The sequence below is a fragment of the Geosmithia morbida genome (assembly GCF_012550715.1).
Source record: "Geosmithia morbida isolate 1262 chromosome Unknown scaffold_15, whole genome shotgun sequence".
Classification (NCBI taxonomy): domain Eukaryota; kingdom Fungi; phylum Ascomycota; class Sordariomycetes; order Hypocreales; family Bionectriaceae; genus Geosmithia; species Geosmithia morbida.
Genome location: NW_023336202.1, coordinates 138,363 through 158,241, shown reverse-complemented (window position 1 = coordinate 158,241; position 19,879 = coordinate 138,363). Strand labels below are relative to the sequence as shown.

At 57.5% G+C, this 19,879-nt stretch overlaps 5 protein-coding genes across 5 annotated transcripts; 3 read left to right on the top strand and 2 right to left on the bottom strand.

Annotated features, from left to right (window-relative positions):
• Nucleotides 1-130: 130 nt before the first annotated feature.
• Nucleotides 131-2,035, top strand: GMORB2_2913 (uncharacterized protein; the record flags this gene model as incomplete). The annotated part of the gene is made up of 1 exon (XM_035464889.1): nt 131-2,035. The coding sequence occupies one exon, from the start codon at nt 131-133 to the stop codon at nt 2,033-2,035; it is 1,905 nt and encodes a 634-aa protein (XP_035319127.1).
• Nucleotides 2,036-3,625: 1,590 nt separating this feature from the next.
• Nucleotides 3,626-7,406, bottom strand: GMORB2_2912 (Zn-finger protein; the record flags this gene model as incomplete). Its single annotated transcript, XM_035464888.1, has 4 exons — nt 3,626-5,340; nt 5,597-5,654; nt 5,748-5,888; nt 6,951-7,406. 4 exons carry the CDS (start codon nt 7,404-7,406, stop codon nt 3,626-3,628), a joined length of 2,370 nt encoding a protein of 789 aa, XP_035319126.1.
• A 4,278-nt stretch (nt 7,407-11,684) lies between these two features.
• GMORB2_2911 (Uncharacterized membrane protein YqaE,-like protein of Blt101, UPF0057 family) lies at nt 11,685-12,142 on the top strand (the record flags this gene model as incomplete). The annotated part of the gene is made up of 3 exons (XM_035464887.1): nt 11,685-11,730; nt 11,785-11,835; nt 11,919-12,142. 3 exons carry the CDS (start codon nt 11,685-11,687, stop codon nt 12,140-12,142), a joined length of 321 nt encoding a protein of 106 aa, XP_035319125.1.
• Nucleotides 12,143-14,362: 2,220 nt separating this feature from the next.
• Nucleotides 14,363-15,982, top strand: GMORB2_2910 (uncharacterized protein; the record flags this gene model as incomplete). Its single annotated transcript, XM_035464886.1, has 1 exon — nt 14,363-15,982. The coding sequence occupies one exon, from the start codon at nt 14,363-14,365 to the stop codon at nt 15,980-15,982; it is 1,620 nt and encodes a 539-aa protein (XP_035319124.1).
• Nucleotides 15,983-16,422: 440 nt separating this feature from the next.
• Nucleotides 16,423-19,806, bottom strand: GMORB2_2909 (uncharacterized protein; the record flags this gene model as incomplete). Its single annotated transcript, XM_035464885.1, has 5 exons — nt 16,423-16,798; nt 17,009-18,616; nt 18,671-19,518; nt 19,551-19,684; nt 19,731-19,806. The coding sequence occupies 5 exons, from the start codon at nt 19,804-19,806 to the stop codon at nt 16,423-16,425; spliced, it is 3,042 nt and encodes a 1,013-aa protein (XP_035319123.1).
• Nucleotides 19,807-19,879: the final 73 nt, after the last annotated feature.

Genomic DNA, 19,879 nt, shown 5'->3' with positions numbered 1-19,879 from the left:
TCCCTCCTTCTCCTCTGCTCCGTTGCCTCCCTCATCACCACCACCCACGCATCTGCTCACTGGACGTCATCCTCTTCCACACTGATCTGCCCCCTCTCTTCTTCTACACCAGCTGATCTCCTCGTGAACCATGGTCACCACCATCACGCCCTTCGACCCAGACGACGTGCTGGCCCGGAGCATCCAGCGCGGCATCGATGCCGAGGAAGCCCAGCACCTCATCTCGGCCATGCTCCACGGGCTTCAGGCGCGGCAGGGTCGCCTCCCCGCGAATGCGGAGCGTGTCAAGTCTGTCCTGCGGACCATGTTCGCCTCCGAGTGCGAGAAGCTCGACGCGCCAGACCGGCAGGGCGAGGAGGTGGACGCAGAGCGCGACCTGCTCCTGGTCATGATGGAGAAGGAGGTTGAGCAGCGGCTGCCAAGCATCTCCCTGCGACGGAGCGACCGCGACAACACGGTCCGGTACGACTTCAACCAGGCTGCGCGGGACGGATATTTCCAGGGGAGGGACCCCTACGAGCTCACCGAGAAGGCCAGCGCGGACGATACCACCGCGCAGCAGCAGCGTCGACGGCGGCAGTGCACGGCCTGCCCGACGGAACGGCAAGACATCGTCACACGTCTGTGCTCGCACATGGAGCTGTCGGTGGAGCTGGGCAAGCACCTGCGCGCGGGCGACATCCTGAACCTGTACATTGCCAGCGGGGCGTTCCGAGTATCGGTAGGGCGCTACATGCAGTCGAGCGTGAACGCGTGGATCGGGCACCGGTGCGCGGAGGCGGGGCGCATCTTCCCGCTCAGGCTGTACAGGCGGCTGGTCATCGCCGACCCGGGGGGGCGGACGTGGAGCGACATGGGCGACGGGCGGGTGGAGGCGTCGCGGCAGGGCAGCACGCGCACCGTCCCGGGGCTGCGGTACCTGCAGCTCGTCATGGGGCGGGACGCTTGCTGCCGGTCGATATGCGGGCTGCTGGCGCGGATGGGCCACCGCACGCCGCGGACGATGCCGTCGACCCTGCTGCGGCTCTGGCTCCTCATGGACGTCGGCCAGACGCGGCACCGGGCGGCCATGCTGCGCAACCGGCGGCTCTGGCGCGACGCTGACCTGTACAACGCGCAGCTGCTCTTCGTGAAGCTGTGCCTGGTCTTCAACGACCCCGTCTACGGCCCGACGTCGTGCGAGCTGCTGCACGTCATCCTGGGCCAGCGCGGCCTGCACCCCCTCTGGCAGCTCCTGACGCGCAAGCGGCTGACGACGCTGCCCGAGACGCTCGAGGCCAAGGTCCGGTACGACTACGACACCGACGGCGGCCGCCGCACCGCCCCGGCCGCGGGACCCGACCAGGGCGAGTTCCACGGCGTGCCGCTCTGGAACGTCGGCACAGGCCACACGGAGGGCTGGGGCGCCCCCGGGGCCGGCACCACCCGCCACCTCGCCCGCCCGGACGAGCTCGTCCCCCTCGAGGCCGTGCGCCGCGGCCTCCGTCTGGACCTGCACATCCGCCACATGATGCTCTGGGGCCACATCGACTGGGTCACGGGCGAGAACCTGGTGCCCACGGAGGAGGAGATGTACGTCTCCGACGACGACGGCGGCGAGACGCTGAGGGACGTCGACACCACGACCCACTGGCGCGCGAAGCACGCCCGGAAGAAGCGATGGCCCCACCTGTCCGACGACCAGAGGCGGGATATCCGCCAGGAGGACGAGGACGACCGTCTCAGGGCGATGGGGTGGTGCGGCGGCGGCGGCGGCGACGACGACGACGGCGACGACGACGACGACGGGGACTACGAAGACACGGACGACGACGCCTACTCGCTCGACGACGAGATGGCAAGGGGTTACGTTGTACCCCCGCAGAAGAGGACCGGTGCCGGCTTCGCACCCCCGCCTCCAGGTGTCAACGACCGGCCTGGCTGGACCGAGTTCGTCAAGAGGGTCCTCATGGGCGCGCCCGTGAGCTTGGATGGAGATCCTGCCGTCACGGCACAGGGCCGTGAGCCTCGGTCGGCAGGTTTCTCAGCTGGATGACTCCGAGGTTGAGCGCTGAGTTTTCTCCTCCAGAGGGGGAGCTGCTATCCTCTTCAATACCGGTCGAATCGTCCGTATGCACACATACCGTATACACATGCACCCGTATACACACACACACACATATATATACGTATACACAATGTCTCATACATAGTCTCGTCACCATGCAAGAGCACACCACACCCCCCCTCCCTGCCGCGCAATATCAGCTCAATAGTTGCAGTGCTGTCAATGTAAATTTACCTACCGAGCAAGACCCATGCTCGGAACTATCATCTACCCCTTCACTCTAACGCTATGCACTATCCGCACTTTGCCGTGTGAAGAAGATTAACAAATACAAAAGGGGGAGGGGTCTGGTGGAACGGGGAGGAAAAGAAAAGGGGGTAAAATAACAGAGATCACTCTCTCTTTTCTCTCTTCTCTCTCTCTCTCACTCTCTCACTCTCTTAAAAAAAAACACACATGCAAACAAGAGAGACAGGCGACGGGAAAGAAGATAGAAACGATCAGATTGATACAAAACAAAAGAAGTGAAAGAAGAATCAAAAGCTAAGTACCCTCCGGGAGATGCTCCCCTTCACCATTCCTTGTTTTCTTTTGCTCCTCTCTCTTTCTCTTTCTTTTTTTTTTTAAAAAAAAAAAAGAAAAGAAAGAGCGAGACTAGCCTAGTCAAATGCCGATATAGAGCTTTCCTTCTTTCCACGAGAGTCTCGATACTTGTTCTCTCTCTCTCTCTCTCTCTCTCTTCCCCCCTCGTTTTCCATCCACCTTCCAACCAATCCTTCCATCTTCACATCATTTTTTGTCGCGGATGCAAGATCCCAGATAAATTCAAAAGGTCCGTCTCTCCAACCCCGCCAGCTCCAAAAGACCAGATTAGCCAAATAAGTGCTCTGTACCTGTATGACAAACAGCAATATAAAAAAACACTTTTCATATTTTTTCCAGCCTTCCAATGATTTTGTAATCGCCCCTTTTTTTGCCTTTGTAAAAAGAATAACATAACAGGAGAGAATATAGAGAAGAATACCAAGGCATTCGGGAAGAGAGTAAGAGTAGGAAACAGAATAAAAGTTGAGGTAAAAAAAAAAGAAAAAAAAAGAGGGAGAGCAAAAACCTACACTCCATCCGATCCGAACTTCCCAAACCGATCCGCACATACATACAACGCAAATATCCACAACCCACCATCCCCTCCCCCTCCCCCCACCCCCGCCCCAAAATAAAATAAAAATAAACAAAGGGTAGAAAGAAAGGGAAACAAAGTTGCCAGCAGGGGAAGGAGATGCTATACCCTCCGTCTTCTCCTTGGCACGGCTCCAAAATGCTCACTATCAACTCTATATTGCGTCTTCTCTTCTTTTGGTTTCCGTTCCTCCCTCCCTCGCTTCCGTGAGCCACACCCCAACGCCCAAACACAAAAGGGGGTAATATAAAATAATAATAAAAGGTGGCAATATGCATCCCGCCGGGCAAGGAAAAATAAAACACAGTCTAGAGGAACGTGTAATGCAGCACGACAGCACGGCAGCCTTGGTGGTGGAGCGTCGTCACGTCTCTGCCCCCTCTCAGGCAGCGGCTTCCTTAGGCGGGCGACTTGCTGGGGGGGCCGCCACCGTTCTGGCGGGCATCGTTGCCGCCAACCGAGAGGCCGCCCATCCCGCTGGAGAGGAAGGCGAAGGGATCGCTCTCGCCGCCGCCGTTGTTGGCAGCGGGGTTGCTGTTGTAGAAGTTGTTGGATGGACCCGCCGACGCCGGGCCGTTGGTGGCCGACTGGAAGGCTGCCTCGGCAGCTCGGCTGTCAAAGGGACCTGCCGAGTGCGATCCGGGGCCCGAGCTGAAGCCCTGCGTGTTCAGGGAGCTGGGGTAAGCACCAGCGCCCCCGCCGAGACCGGAGGGCAGGAAGTGGCTGGGAGGACCGCCAAAGTGCTGGTTGTAGCCCCCGGCGCCCGCAGCAAAGGAGCCGCCGGAGCCAAAGGGGCCCGGAGCAGGGCCCGGGCCGGGTCCAGGACCGGGAGTGCCGGCCATGGACCCCTGGCTCATGCCGTACGGAGACGCACTGTCCATCGTGGGACCGGGTCCGCCGGGGCCGGGATAGCCCGAGTCGGCGATGACGGCAGCGCCGGCCCGGCTGGCTCCGCAGCGGAGGCAGCAGACGTTCTTGGCAAAGTTGTGGTATCCGCAGACCTCGTTGCCGCACTTCCAGTCGCCGGCACGGAACGGGACAGCCCCGCTGCCGCCCATGCGGCCACCGCCGTGACCCATGTGTCCGTGGTGGCCGCCGTGAGGGGGAGGCACCATGTGGGCGGGTCCGTAGCCGCCGTAGCCGCCGTAGCCGGCGGGCCCGCCGCCCATCTCCTGAGGGCCGGAGCCCATGGCGGGGAACGAGCAGCGGAAGCAGGCAGTACGGCGCTGGAAGTTGGAGAAGCCGCACGAGGGGCAGGTCCAGTCACCGGGGCGAGGGCGGTTCTTGCTCGGCGGGAAGGGGGTCAGGATATCCTGAGCGCGGTCGAGGACGCGGCTGGAGGAAGGAGAGACCTCGATGGCCTTTTCGTTGAGGGCACGTCCGTTCATGCACAGGCTCTCGGCAGCCTCCTCGTGGGAGGAGAAGACGGCAAAGCCGGTACCGGTAGGCTTGTGCTGCTCCGGGGTACGGAGGGTCCAGAAGGCAATGGGGCGGCCCCCAAACTGGGTGAACCAGCTCTCGAGCTCGGACTGGGTCGTGTCGTGGGGCAGGCCCGACATGTGGAGGACCTTGCTCCTCTCCGAGAGGAAGGCGCGGACATCTGCGCGGGCGTCCATGGGGCGGGTGAGCACGTCCGGGTGCTCCTGGCGAGGCTGAGACTTGCGGATGAGGCCGCGGAGGACGCGGGTCAGGGTGACGGCCTCCTCCATAGCACGACGGGGCGAGGCCGGAGCCAGAGCCTGCAGGTGAAAGGGGAGGTTATGCTTGATCGGGGCGCTCGACTGGACCGGCTCGACCTCGAGAGCCGCACAGATGTTGGAGAGCATCGAGGGGCCAAAGGGCAGCGACTCGGGATGGTGCTGCTGCCACCGCTGGTACTCGGTGCGCAGGTCAAAGGTGCGAGAGTGCTGCAGGTAGGGGGGCAGGACAACAGCCTTGTCGCGGGCTTCACGGGGCAGCTGGACACGGAGATCCCAGGCGTCGAGGGTGACGAAGACAAAATCGAGGTTCTTGGACGTCAAGTGCTCGGTAGCAAAGGCATCGAATCGAGAGATGGCATCTCTAAAGGTACCCGCGTTTCGAATGTGCTCCCAAGTCAATGTGGTGAGGCTCGCTGCGGAGAAGTGGACGGGTCAGCAGAAGTGTGGGCTAGGCCTGACACTTGACCGGCAGTGCAGGATGGAATTTTCGGATGACGGCGAGGACGATGCTGCACTGGCAGCATCTTCCTCAACCATCTGGACTGCTGCCACGCTCCCGGAGGTGTTGCGGATGGCGAGGAGCCTTCCAGGCCCATAGGGGTCTCATGTAGAGGTAGAGAGGTGCGACTCGGATGATGGAGACGCGAATTTTCGAGGGGGGGGACCTACTGCAGAGTGGAGTGATGGGCGTGTTGACGGGCTTGACGAGGACACTCTCGTGGGCAAGCTGTTTAGGCGTGAAAAAAAAGGAGAAAAAGGGGGGAGGGGTCAGTCGGTGCAAGCTGGCAGAGAAGGATGTGCAGAGCGAGAGCTTGCTTACCTCTTCGAGCGAGTTGGCATCCATGAGGATCCATCCAAACTCAATCACCTCGGCGGAATCCTTGGTAACATAGACACCATGCTCGTCACAAGTGGTCGCAACGTGGATGACGACGTAGCGGTCGACGCTGGACTGAGGGAGCTGTTGCGAAGACATGATGGGCAATTTTTGTTATGCCGTGTGAATTCGAGGCGACGTGTGACCGCGCGGGTCAGCTATGGAACGCTTGGACTGCAGGCCTGCAGAACAAGCAAGCAGCAGATGCGAGAGGGAGGTTTTGCTGTGTCAATCCGCTGGGTGGGATTGTCGGCGTAGGTGAGACGAGCTATGCCTGTGACCCGGCCAGCTCGACGTGACGGGCGGGATGGAAAAAAAAAAAGGGGGGGGGGGGGGAGAGGTTGGGTGGGTAGGTGAGAAGAAGCGCTGTAGGAGAGCGCTGTAAGGGAAGCACCGTAGCGGTCCAATAGCGAGCGGATCACCTGTACAGACACGTACAGAGGGCGGCTGTCCACTGACAGGAATACATACTCGCCCGAGCACTGGCGTCTCCTGGCAGCGTCGACCGTCGGCCTTGGGGGGGTTTTCTCTCGGGGGGGCCTACTATGTTGGGGCCTTTCTCTTCCCCAATGGATCCATCCACGGTCAGGAGTCACTACACCGTAATACCGCTCTCGTGTACGGATACTAGCGAAGTAGTGCGTTCCACGACTGACAGGGCAGTTGGCAGTAAGTTATTCCAGGGGCCCCCCAGAGAGCGGCCCTTGGGCGGTGGTCCTTGGGTGGCGGCCCTCCGCCTCGGGTGGCCCTTGGGAGCGCTGTGCGTGTGGCCCACCGGGTGCAGGCGCTCCATGGCTCAGGAGGTTGCCCAGTGGGAGGGAAGCCGTTGGTGGAGGGTTGTGGGGAACGCACACCTGCACGCGCACACACACTCGGGAGAGTGAGGGATGCACAGTGGGTGGTCTGAATTGCAAGTTGGTGGTCGTATCTCATGGACCCATCGGCATCCATCAGAGGAGTGAAAGAGAGGTGAGGAGAGGAGTTGGAGGGGAGATGGCATGACAGAACAGGAATCTATAGGCTGCTGCTATTGCTACTACTACTACTACTATTGCTACCATTACTACCATTACTACTACTACTATTGCTGCTACTACTACTACTACTACTACTACTACTACTACTACGAACAGTACTACTACGAACAGTATTACTATATCTGCACATGAGAAGCTCCATAGCACCTTCNTGTTGCGGATGGCGAGGAGCCTTCCAGGCCCATAGGGGTCTCATGTAGAGGTAGAGAGGTGCGACTCGGATGATGGAGACGCGAATTTTCGAGGGCAGGGACCTACTGCAGAGTGGAGTGATGGGCGTGTTGACGGGCTTGACGAGGACACTCTCGTGGGCAAGCTGTTTAGGCGTGAAAAAAAAGGAGAAAAAGGGGGGAGGGGTCAGTCGGTGCAAGCTGGCAGAGAAGGATGTGCAGAGCGAGAGCTTGCTTACCTCTTCGAGCGAGTTGGCATCCATGAGGATCCATCCAAACTCAATCACCTCGGCGGAATCCTTGGTAACATAGACACCATGCTCGTCACAAGTGGTCGCAACGTGGATGACGACGTAGCGGTCGACGCTGGACTGAGGGAGCTGTTGCGAAGACATGATGGGCAATTTTTGTTATGCCGTGTGAATTCGAGGCGACGTGTGACCGCGCGGGTCAGCTATGGAACGCTTGGACTGCAGGCCTGCAGAACAAGCAAGCAGCAGATGCGAGAGGGAGGTTTTGCTGTGTCAATCCGCTGGGTGGGATTGTCGGCGTAGGTGAGACGAGCTATGCCTGTGACCCGGCCAGCTCGACGTGACGGGCGGGATGGAAAAAAAAAAAGGGGGGGGGGGGGGAGAGGTTGGGTGGGTAGGTGAGAAGAAGCGCTGTAGGAGAGCGCTGTAAGGGAAGCACCGTAGCGGTCCAATAGCGAGCGGATCACCTGTACAGACACGTACAGAGGGCGGCTGTCCACTGACAGGAATACATACTCGCCCGAGCACTGGCGTCTCCTGGCAGCGTCGACCGTCGGCCTTGGGGGGGTTTTCTCTCGGGGGGGCCTACTATGTTGGGGCCTTTCTCTTCCCCAATGGATCCATCCACGGTCAGGAGTCACTACACCGTAATACCGCTCTCGTGTACGGATACTAGCGAAGTAGTGCGTTCCACGACTGACAGGGCAGTTGGCAGTAAGTTATTCCAGGGGCCCCCCAGAGAGCGGCCCTTGGGCGGTGGTCCTTGGGTGGCGGCCCTCCGCCTCGGGTGGCCCTTGGGAGCGCTGTGCGTGTGGCCCACCGGGTGCAGGCGCTCCATGGCTCAGGAGGTTGCCCAGTGGGAGGGAAGCCGTTGGTGGAGGGTTGTGGGGAACGCACACCTGCACGCGCACACACACTCGGGAGAGTGAGGGATGCACAGTGGGTGGTCTGAATTGCAAGTTGGTGGTCGTATCTCATGGACCCATCGGCATCCATCAGAGGAGTGAAAGAGAGGTGAGGAGAGGAGTTGGAGGGGAGATGGCATGACAGAACAGGAATCTATAGGCTGCTGCTATTGCTACTACTACTACTACTATTGCTACCATTACTACCATTACTACTACTACTATTGCTGCTACTACTACTACTACTACTACTACTACTACTACTACGAACAGTACTACTACGAACAGTATTACTATATCTGCACATGAGAAGCTCCATAGCACCTTCCTTCTACTAGGAGCAGTTAGTCATACGACGTAAGTATTACTATAATACATTCATGAGTGACAGGTACGGCAAGCACTGCGGCAGCACCTTCCCGGCTTTCTTCCCTCGGTGTTCCTTGCCACATTGGCCGCAGCTGCGCCGCAGGTTCGGAGCAACACATAATATGACCTTGGGCATATGTGCCCAGCATGTCAGTGTGCCATCCGTGGGACGGTAGTGATAGCCCACACCACCACCATCCTCTGCGAGTCGGAGCCCTGCCACGGCGTCGTGGTTGAGATGCATGTACGGCTTGGAGTCGAGAAGAGTGCAGCCTCCCGACGAGCTCTCGGACGATCGCCGCGTTGCAGGTGGCTTTTTGAGGGGCTGACCGGTGTCAGCACGTATCGCTGCTGCTGCCGTCGCTGCTGTCGATGCAGCTCTAGAACGTGAACTGTCAGGGCTCTATCGTACCTGTTACTCGTAGGCGACTACTGCAATACTCCGCAGGCCCGTCACCGTCACAGGTGTCTCGTTGCCTCGCCTTGGCAGGAGGTTATCAACAGATGTATCATGACTAACAAGTGCCGTTGGGGGAGATGCGGTGTCTTTTCTTCTTCTTCTTCTCTTTTTTTTCTTTTCTCTCTTTCCTTCTTGTCTGCCTTCTTTCCCCCCCCCCCCTTCCGTTCTCTACAATGGAGTTGGAATTGGGGCAGAGCAGTGACACTCGTCATCCGCTGCTTAGCATGTATTGCAGGAGTACAGAGTACAGGACGTTAGTATTACTCGTAGTATATGTGCAGTGCTCCCTGCAGAGTGTCACTACGTTGACAGAACGTCGCCCGGCCCCCCTGGCACGGCGCATGTCAAAAAACGTCATCCACCCCCCATCCATGTTTAAATCCTCGTGGGCGGTCCTTGGCCCTGGGACCGCCATTGCGCTAACATGGTACGAGTTTTTACTCGTACCATGTTACCGGTTGGCGGTCGGCGTCCAAGCTTTACCGACAATGTGTTCTTGCACATTTTAATTAACAGTGTTATTTATAAATATCATAGCATGCTCTCAAGAAAGCAACCTGTCGCCAACACCACAGATTATGTTGTTGCGGGTAGTGCGATATATCCCATGCTGATGGCTATATTCGTACGTGTAGTGGCATCATCACCCTACGGGGGATATATGCACTCTCACAGTGCCGGCCACTGCGTTCCTGTCCCTTCTCCTTCTTTCTCCTTCTCCCCCTTCTTCTTCTATATTATTATGGAGTAAATTCTCTCTATTTTACTCCGTAATAGTCCTACAAGGGGGGCCACTGTGGACTTTCTCTCCCTCTTTACCTGTAGTCCCTTTCCGTTCTTCTTCTCATTCATCTACTTTTTATCCACCACTACATGAAGAATGTTTGGCTGCTGATGAGACGGCGTAACCTTGAAAGTGCGAGTACGAGCGATAGCGCCCTTCCGTGCCGTCTGCTCGTACTCGTACTCGACATATCATCAACCCCGTCACACTCTTTCCCGTGACAGCGGAGCCTCCCGTCTGGCCGCTCGAACTTGCATGCATACTCGTACATGTGTCTTCTCTCCTGTCACGCACGCGCGCGCGAACTGAGGGAGGGAGGGGTCAGTCGGATGATGAGGGGTCTCTCCGGACGCGTGGTTGCGTTTCCTTTTATCCCTTCCTTCCTTCTCGTCTCGTCGTCGTCCCCTCCCCCCTACTCTTATCCTGCCGTGTTTACCAGCTAGGGTTACCGTGATTTGGGGTTTCCGGTTGGGGGGGGTTGGGGGGGGGGTCATATTGCGGCCCGCGATGCACGCACTGATACTGCTCGTCGTAGTCTGACAACCCTACTGACATAACAAGCATCATGACCTTGTCCTTTTCTAGAAGATTATTCACGAGTATTCATCCATGCCCCCGCTGTCTCGTATGGGCCGCAACGGCTCCGTTCAGGAGACCCAGGACTATAATCCCTTCATTGTCAATCATACAGATGACGTCTCATTTCCGGTCACCCCGGCTAGATTCACTTCACCGGGGTCCGGGCGTTGAGACGTAATGATACTGGCGAGCTGCGACGGAGGGCATTCGTTGCCATGTCACGTCACGATTGGCCGACTCGATGGACCCTGAGGCGTTGGCTCTGTTGCGGATTTCCGTACAGAGTACTGACGAGCTGGTTGGTGGTGACCCTCTAAACTTGGTCATTGAGTCCATCCGGGTTTACGAGCGAGTAATACGGCATGAAGGTATCACGATTGCTAGTACAGATAGATTACTGCTACCAAGGTAGTAAAGAGAAGAAGATGATGGTGGGGAAGATCCGGCGGGTCTTTTCTGATGGTGAATCCATACATAATATCGCTAGGCTTGCGGTGTATTATCATTATCATGTTACCGGGGGAAACATGGGGAAAAAAAGAAGAAAAAGAAGAAAAAGAAGAAGAAAACACACTCCAGTCTACGGGTCGTACGAGTCTACGAAGTGGGGGTCGGTACATCAACCCTACTCTGTTTGGCGTCATGTACGTTATTACTTGGCGGGCTGTACAGATTAATCTGTACAGATTACTCCGTACACGTTACCGGTTATTGCTCCTGGTTGTACGGAAGCAGTGATAATGGCCTAGCCAGTAGCTTAGCTCCCATCGTACATGCAGGTAGATCCTCGAGGGGACAGAAATAACGGGACATGGCATTCTCTAGGTGTGAACTAGAATTCCACATCGTTTCTGATCTTCTTCCCATCTACAAGTATGGTGTTCTATCATGAGTCGATCGGATCGAAGGGCGTGCAACCACGTGCCTTGCAAAGCAGGAAGTATAGATGTAAATGCCCGTACCTGTACATGGCTGGGCTGGCTGGGCTGGCTGGGCTGACAAGACGAAAGACGTCAGTCAATCGCTCTCTCTGTCCCGAGACACGTCATATGTCCGCCCCCGAGGCAGAACTCAGCTGCTGCATCATCATTGACATCACCAGCAGAAGCACCTCTTGAGAGACGTCGGAGAAGGACGCCGTGTTCGGATATAGAGGCAGCTCCCTACACTGCTTAGTTTTTTTTCATATTCTTCTTCGCCCTTGATCCTGCGAGGACCATCATCTTTCTCGACCGCCAACCTTCTTACTGCCAGCCGCCGCCGCTTTGCATTGCGCCACACGGCAAGACAGCACTCGTTAACCAGGAGAGAAGGACATCGTCACCATGGGTGTCGTATCTGCCGTCCTCGCCGTTCTCATCACCATCTTCTGTACTCACCCCTTCTCCTCAGAGCCCGATGTCCTTCTCCGGTCTTGCTGACCAGCTGTCACAGTCCCGCCCGTCGGCGTGTTCCTCGTGGCAGGATGTGGAATGGGTAGGCCATATTCTATACCCCCCCTCCCCTCTGCCGTGCGCGTGCGGAGAGAGCATCGTCTAGGCTGACCTCCCGCCTGGCAGACTTGTTCATCAATATCTGCCTGACGCTCCTCGGCTACATCCCTGGTCACATACATGCTTTCTACCTCCTCTACGTCTACTATGAACGTCGCGAGCAGGCCAACGAGGGCCGGTTCGCCGCCCGCCGCGCGCCCGGCGTCTACTCGGAGAACGTCCAGTCTGGTGGCGTCGGGTACGGAACCATGGCGCCGCCTGCTACCGCGCCGCCTCCCAACTATCGCTGAGGTGCGCGGCACGTTGCTCCTACCGAACGCCGCGATGCGCTCAAGGATGATGGGCCTGCATGAGACAGGCGGGTAGGGAATCTCTCCGGCAATAGATGGATAGGTCTTGGGAATTCTGGGAGCATCAGCCTTCTCGCCGCCGCTTCTACGTCGGCTGACCCTCGACGCAGTGGAATGCTGTTACCATGCGGGCTGGCGTTCGGTCAGCTATCCCCGTATGGTTTGATGGATATATGAAGGACGACTCTATGGGTGTTGTCCCTGTGTTCTTGTGTTTTTTTCTTTTTTCTTTTGCACGACAGTTCTGAGGTATTATACCACTGGCTTATTTGTTTGGATCTTGAATTTATCCATGGGAGCTACTAGTTACCGGTACTTGCACTACTCAGCACTACCAACGTGATTGCATCAGACTCATACGTGGAGGTTGTAACATCACGAGATGATGAAAGGTGACTTCCCTCAGCTGGCCAATAACAACAGAGCCTGGAGCTTTCAGGCCAGCAAGGGACATGTTCTCGAAGGGCTGCAGACTACAGACGGATAATGGCTGTGGTCGCAACAGGAATGGGGGAGAACCTGGAAAGAAACGTTCCTTGAATCACCGACACTTTTCTGCGTTTAGCCGAAGACATTGTGGAGCTGTAGATTGTGTATCTAGGATTGCCGTCTGGCTGTCTGGCTGGTGGCGATGCAGGCATCGAGGCATTGTCAGATGGGTTATATCCGCCACACTCTCTTTTCTTTCCTCTTTTTTTTTTCTCTTTTTTTTTAAAAAAAAAGGCGTAATGACGACAATGATCCAAGACAGAGTGCATCCGTCCTATTTAGTGACTAGCCACTCGCATACTCTGTATTTCAACGCTGCTATTACTACGCACTTGATACTCGCTGTTCAAGAAAATACTCAATCGATACTCTCCCATCATGGACTACGAGTGCTCGTCTATCTCATGATGCCAAACTTATGCGCCCGGATGAGTGACGTACCAGTTGGGCGGGGGGGGGGGGCGGCGGACTGGTGCGTCTCCTCGGTCTTCTCTCCTCCTTTTAAAGGAAGCCACGACACACTGCATCGCACTTGCCTCGCACTTACGAAGTACTCGCAGTACTCGTACTTTTTTTTGCCTTTCACACTCTCTCACTCACACTTCCACACACACACACACACACACAAATACGCGCCCACAAAGAACAGCAGGGAAGGAAAGCGCATCCCTCCGCCCTCCTTCCTTCATCCCCTGCTTTTCGCCTTCTAAGCTTTTCCTCATTTTGACATGCGCCTCATCCTCACATTTCCCTCGCATCGACAACAAATCCCCTCCTCTCCTTCTTCCTTGTCTGCCAAGAGTCGAGTTGACATGCTTCATCCCCATTGGAACAAACCGACATATTCCTACACGCCAATTCACCACTAGCAGCCCCTCAATCGACCTCGAACCGTGCCGATTTCATCCAGTCACTGTTTCTCGTCAATGATTATCACCACCTAAAATCACCTCTACGCGCATTGCACCTACTGCACGCACTCCAGAGTACCAACCACTCCCGTGTCCTTCCGTCTCCGTCACAGCTGCGGGGTTGGCCAGCTTTCCAACACATCTTGTCCATTCGTCACCCATCCCAACGAATCGTGGGGCTGCCATCCGTCTCACTCTCGGACCCCGGGGTTTTCATACTCGTGCTTCTTTTCACTTTCGCTTTGAGTACCGCATTACGGGGTGATAGCTCCCTTCATGCTGCAACGCATTGCTTATACTCTGCATGCCATCTACAGAATAATATCCGTCCTTTGAGAAGCCATCCCCTCGTCCCTCCACGTCGACCTTGCATCTCGACTGCATATCAACCCTCGAAGCGCATTTGGTGCCGGTATCGGCCCCGTCGTCCGTCCGCGACGTTGTCTACAATTCACCTCACCACCAACAGCCAATCCCTTTGGCCTCATCCTGTCCTTCTCGCCTCTTTCCTAGTTCTGCTGCCGGCAGCAGACAGGGTACCATCTCCTTGCACGCCTCTCTGCACGCTTCTCTGCACGCTTCTCTGCACGCTCCTCCCTCTTCGCCAACGCAAAGCGTCCAATACGCACACATAGTAGTCTCCTGCAACGACAGCTCATACATATCGTTCATCCACCCCTCCCCGGCGAGCACGTTTATAAAAACGCTCCACCTTGTGAGACCCTCCCCCCCCCCCCGCGTCTCTCTTGCTTGTCTCGCCATGTCATCTCCCTCCACGCTGCCATACCCTCCTCCTCCTCCTCCTCCTCCCTCCGGCTCTCGAACAGCCCAGTCCGTGTCTCGGCAGCATCGCCGCTCAACCTCCGACACGTCTTTGACCCCGACTCGCCCCACCTCGGTCCCGCGTTCTACCAACTTTCCCTTCTCATTCATCCGGCCCTTTCAACCAAACCTCTCCTCCACGAGCCTTGTTCCTTCCACCGCCGAGGGCAAGCCCATCCCTGTTGACGATTCCACCGTCGAGAACCGCACCTCGGCCCTCCGAGAGCTCAACAATAACTATCCCAGCCGCCACAGGTACGAGAGGTCTACCGGCGCCGAGAACACCACCTATTCGGAGCCCGTCATTGTCCACAGCTACTACTCGCCGCTGCCCTCCCGACCCATCAGCACGACGCACGGCGGTGTCCTCGTTACCGGTGGCGCCGGTACCGTGTCCCAGAGTGGGAGCTCGGCCACGGCGGAGCGACGCTTGCTGCCATTTTCCGCCACTGTCACGACGGCCAGGAATGGCATGCTGAGTCGGATGAGTCGTAGGCGTGATAAGCGCTTCAGCGCTGCCGAGTCCGGGGGTGTCAAGCTGCCCCCGGTCGAGGCCTTCACCTTCAAGAGCTTCCTTGACAACATGGAGACACAGGAAGACGGTGGTAGCAGCATCAATGCCGACCTGGACCGCATTGCCGAGATATGTGCCAAGTCGAGGTACTCCTTGAGCAACCAGTACGAGGTCCACTACACACCCCATGGCTCTGGCTCCTCCTTCTTAGGCGTCAACCGCGGCGGCGGCCAGGATCCAGCCGGCCCGACGCTGCAGGCCGTGTCGTCAGATGACGAGAGGAGCATGAAGCACCAGAGGAGGCAGCAGCAACGCAGAGGCGTCAGGCGCAACAGCAGAGCCATGGGCACCCTCGAGACCATCATGTCGTCCAGCCGGTCGTCGGACGAGGAAGGGTCCAAGAAGAGGTCAGCCGCCGACTTGGCCGACGAGGTCCGTGGCCGAGCCACGACCAAAGGCTCGGGAAGCACATCCCCGGCGAGGTCTTCGAAAAGCACCGCCGCAGACAACCAGCAGCAGGACGATGGGAACGATGGTGCGTCGGTACACTCTCACCCTCTCAGGAGACGATCTACCTCGCTCGCCCTCATAGACAATACCAAGCAGGGTAGCAGTTCTCAACAACAACAACAACAACAAGGAGGTAGTACCTCGGGAAAACCGCCACGCAACTCGGGCACGACCATGCTCGTCGGCCAGCCTGTCCAGCCTCAAGCATCGACCAGTCACCTCGAGATCCGCACCACACCGCCCAAGAAGCGAACAAAGGAGACGCAGGGTGATGACGGCCAGCAGGACGGCGCACCGACTCTTCCGACGAACCGTCAGACCCTAGTCATCAGGAGCTCGGGAACTTTTCCACTCGCGGAAGCTGCCACCCCTAGAGATGGCCTACTGACTGCCCTGACCGGCTGGATCCCGTGGACGACAGCGTCGTCTGATACGCCGGTCAACGCGTCGCCCGGTCGTGCAGAGGGCAGTCTGCGTGAGCTACTACGCACTTCGGACAGGAGTAAATCTGATGTTGGGGGTGCACTTCTCTAATAATGACTTATGACCATGACATCTTTTTTCCTTCTCCTTTTTTGCAAGGAGATCTCTACAAGGAGGCTTAGGGATAGGAACCAAGGGGGAGAAAAAAGCGAACAAAACACGGTGCGATTTGGGAATGAATGTGTGTAAGACTTGGATACCAGGATTATTCTTCTCTCTTTTTGACTTTCAATGGCCGTACAGGATGGTTGATATGCTCTGTCATTGCTTTACTCGTCTTTCTGCCTATACATTCTTTTTCTGATAATTTTTTGACTGAAGTGATATTGAAATGCGTGGGTGTTCAGAAATTGACTAAGCACATTTGCATTGCATCTCTCTCTTCATATACGACGTGTAAATTTGATTCTTTTTTTTTTTTTGGAAAAAAAAAGAAGAGAAAGAAAAAGAATTCCCACGCATACCTTGTCTTCCCCCCCCCCCCCAAATTTTCATACAGGTACATCTGCACCATCATCCTCAACATGCAACTTCTTAACAGGCTGTGATCTGTTCTTCTGCTGTGAAGAGCCATTCTCATCTCCATCTCCCTCCGCTGACCTCTTTTTGGTATTAGTATTGGTAATGGTGGTGGTTGTAGTAGTGTTGTTGCTGTTGTTGTTGTTGCTGTTGTTGTTGCTGTTGCTGTTGCTGTTGTTGTTGCTGTTGTTGCTGTTGCTGTTGTCGTTGTTGCTGTTAACGGTATGGTTGTGATTGTTATTATCACGAGCCGACGAGGCCTTGCGTGCTTCGAATTCTCGTCGTTCATTCTCCTTACGGAGGGCTTTTGATTCGAATTCGTGCCAGTCGCCGCCTAGACCTGTGAGTCTACGAACATGTTAGTATGTCAATGTCAATAAAGCAGAAGAGAGGGGAAATGATAGTAAAGAGGAGTAGAGGGGGGGGGGGGGGGGGGTGAAAGGATAAGGGGTTTTTTTATAAAAAAAAACATGAAACAGAGGATGGCATGAGAGGAGGGTTTGTATATATATATATATATATATATATATATAAAGAAGAGAAGAAAAAAAAACATACTCGATTGCTTGCTTGGGAAGAGGCTCCTCATCGACAAAGTAAGCATGACTCAAGACTTGGGCGGCAGTAGGCCTCTTTGCGGGGTCGTAGTGAAGCATTTTCAGGACGAGGTCGAACGCCGCGGGGGACAGCCTGGCCTTGTACTTCTCGGCAAACATGCTACGTCGCTTGACGGTCGGCTTGAGAAGCTCGAACCACGCCATGTCCACGAGTCCGGGCCAGTCGGCCAGGGTGGGCGTGCCCATCATGGCGTATATCTTGTCCAGCTGGCTGAGCTCGGTGCCGTCGCCGGGAAAGATGGCGGACCGGCAGAAGATCTCGACCATGACGCAGGCCGCGCTCCAGACGTCCACGGCCGCCGTGTAGCGCGTCTCGCCCAGCAGAAGCTCGGGCGACCGGTACCAGATGGTGATGACGCGGTTGGTGTAGTCGAGGTTGTGGTGCTTGGCGTAGAAACGGGCGAGGCCGAAGTCGGCCAGCTTCAGGACGCCGGTCGAGCTCACGAGCACGTTGGCCGCCTTGATGTCGCGGTGCAGCACGCCGCGCGTGTGCAGGTAGTCTAGCCCCTCAAGGAGCTGGCTCGCCAGGTGCTTCTTCTGCGACTCGTCCAGCTTGAAGGTCGGGTGGTTGAGCAGGCCCGTCAGGTCGTGTGACAGGTACTCGAACACCATGAAACAGTCGTTGCGCTCCACCATGACCTCCTGCAGGTTGACAATGTTGGCGTGCCGCAGCGACTGGAGGAGCTTGATTTCGCGCACCGCCGTCACCGGGAAGCCATCCCGCTCGCCTTCCATGCGGATGCGCTTTAGCGCCACGAGGTCTTTGGTGTACACGTTGAGGCCCTTGAAGACTTTGCCGTACGTGCCCGACCCGACGACGGACTCGTTGCCCGGCTTGCGGAAGAAGACCGAGTCCGACGCGGCGTGCTCGGGCGCTAGTGTTGGCCGCGGCTTGGGTCGACGGATCATCTTCTTCACCTTGCGCGTCCGGGGCACCGCTCTCGGTCCCTCGGGCGGCGCCTTGCTAGGCTCGTACCGAGCACGCGCCGATGCTGGCTCTGTAGGCGCAGACGGCGGCGGCGCCCGGCCGGACTGGCTCCTGTCCAGTGACACCTTCCTAGGTGCCACCGCGTTGAGCTTCTGCGATATCTCCGGCTTCGGCGCAGCTGCTGTGGCGGGCTTTGACGGTTTGAAGGCGAAGCTGAACTTGCCCGATCCCGAAGCGGGCGGTCGCCCCTGAGCGCCGTCCTGGTCCTGTTGCTTGGGCGGTGGCGGGACGTCGGCCTGGTCGTCCGATGGAGGTCTGTCCATGTCGACGTCGTCCGGACTCGGTCTGCCATCGCCGTTGGCGGCAGGAGGTGCCTCGTCAAAGGGGCGGCGGTCTCGCCCAGAATCCGAAGGCACATCCCAGTGTCCTCCTGAGTCGGCATCGGGTCCTCTCTGCCGGCCGCCGCTGCTGAAAGAAGACGTCCTGAAACCGCGGCCCCGAGATGATCCACGGTGGGGACCCTGGGGAGGTGAGCGTGGCCGTTCAGGGGGATAGGGCCCGGAAAACCCAGCAGGTGGCCCATAACTGCCGGAGCCCTGGGTATATGGTGGAGGATATTGGCTGCGAGAGTCAGAGTGGGAAATGTCCGTGGAGAAGAGGGGGGGGGAGACATACTGTGAGGGAGAAAAATTGCTGCCCCAGCCCGAGCGGCCGCCGCCACCTCCTCCATACGGCGAATGACCTGGTGAGTCACGATACGGGTGTGGGGGCTGCGGTGATTGAGAATAGCCTCGAGGGTCGTTGTGATACTGGGGCCTTTGCTGCGAGTATGCCGGCTGGTAGCCAGCTACGGGTACATCCCGGTAGCCTCCGCGGGATGCCATCTCGTCATCGACATCGGACCGCGTAGAGCTCCAGTGCTCGGGCGTCTCCTGGTGGCGACGGCGGCGTTGGTCTCGGTGAGCTCTGGGCGAGCGAGGGGCATCGTTTGAGCTCGGCCGACGACCAAGGCCGGATGCAGAGGGATTTCTCAATGCAGGGGCCGGGCCGTGTCTATCGCGGGAGTCTGGGCGTCGAGCCCTGGATTCGTGCCGACCGCTCGGGACTGGCGAGCGGCTATGGGGGCCACGCGGGGCGTCCGACATGGAGTACTGTGAGTCGCGACGGAAGCGACAAGATCCGGTGTCCATGGGGGATTCGGGTCCGGAGTAGCGCCTTTGACGCGGTGAGCGCTCTTCGTCGTCGTCGCCGTCCCGTCGCCTCGGGGACGCGTGAACTCGGGTCGGGCTTCTCCGACGACGGTGCGGGGAGTGTCGGCGACGGTGCCTCGACGATGCCGACTCGTCGTAGTCGCGAGCACGGTGTGAAGAGCTACTGTGCCTCTTGGATTTCTTCCGATGGCGATGGCCCGGGGAGCGGCTGCGGCTGCGATGCCTCTTGGACGGTGAGTGTGGCGAGTCTCGACGGCCTCGACTCCGACTGCGTCGACGAGCCTTATCCCCAGGCTCGGGCGGAGCCAGGTGCTGCTGATCACGATACCTCTGAATCAAATCACCGGTCCCTTCTCTGCGTCGTGAAGTTCTGTCGTCGGGCGAACGGTCTCGGTCGTAGTCTCGTCCTCGGCGCCTGTCCGAATGGGCGTGTCGGGGGGGATCTGGTCTCGTGGATTGACGATGGTGACGCGACTCGCTGCTCCCTGGGGAGGGACGGTGTCCACGCAGAGGAGATGTTTCACGGCCTGAGGACTTCATGCCGTGGCCAGAGCGATCCTCTTGCAGTTGTGGTTCGTAAATTCCGCGCTCGTCTTTCATGACAGCATAATGAGAGCGATGTGGACGAGGCTCTCTAGTAGGCTGGCTGACTGGCTGGCTGACTGGCTGGCTG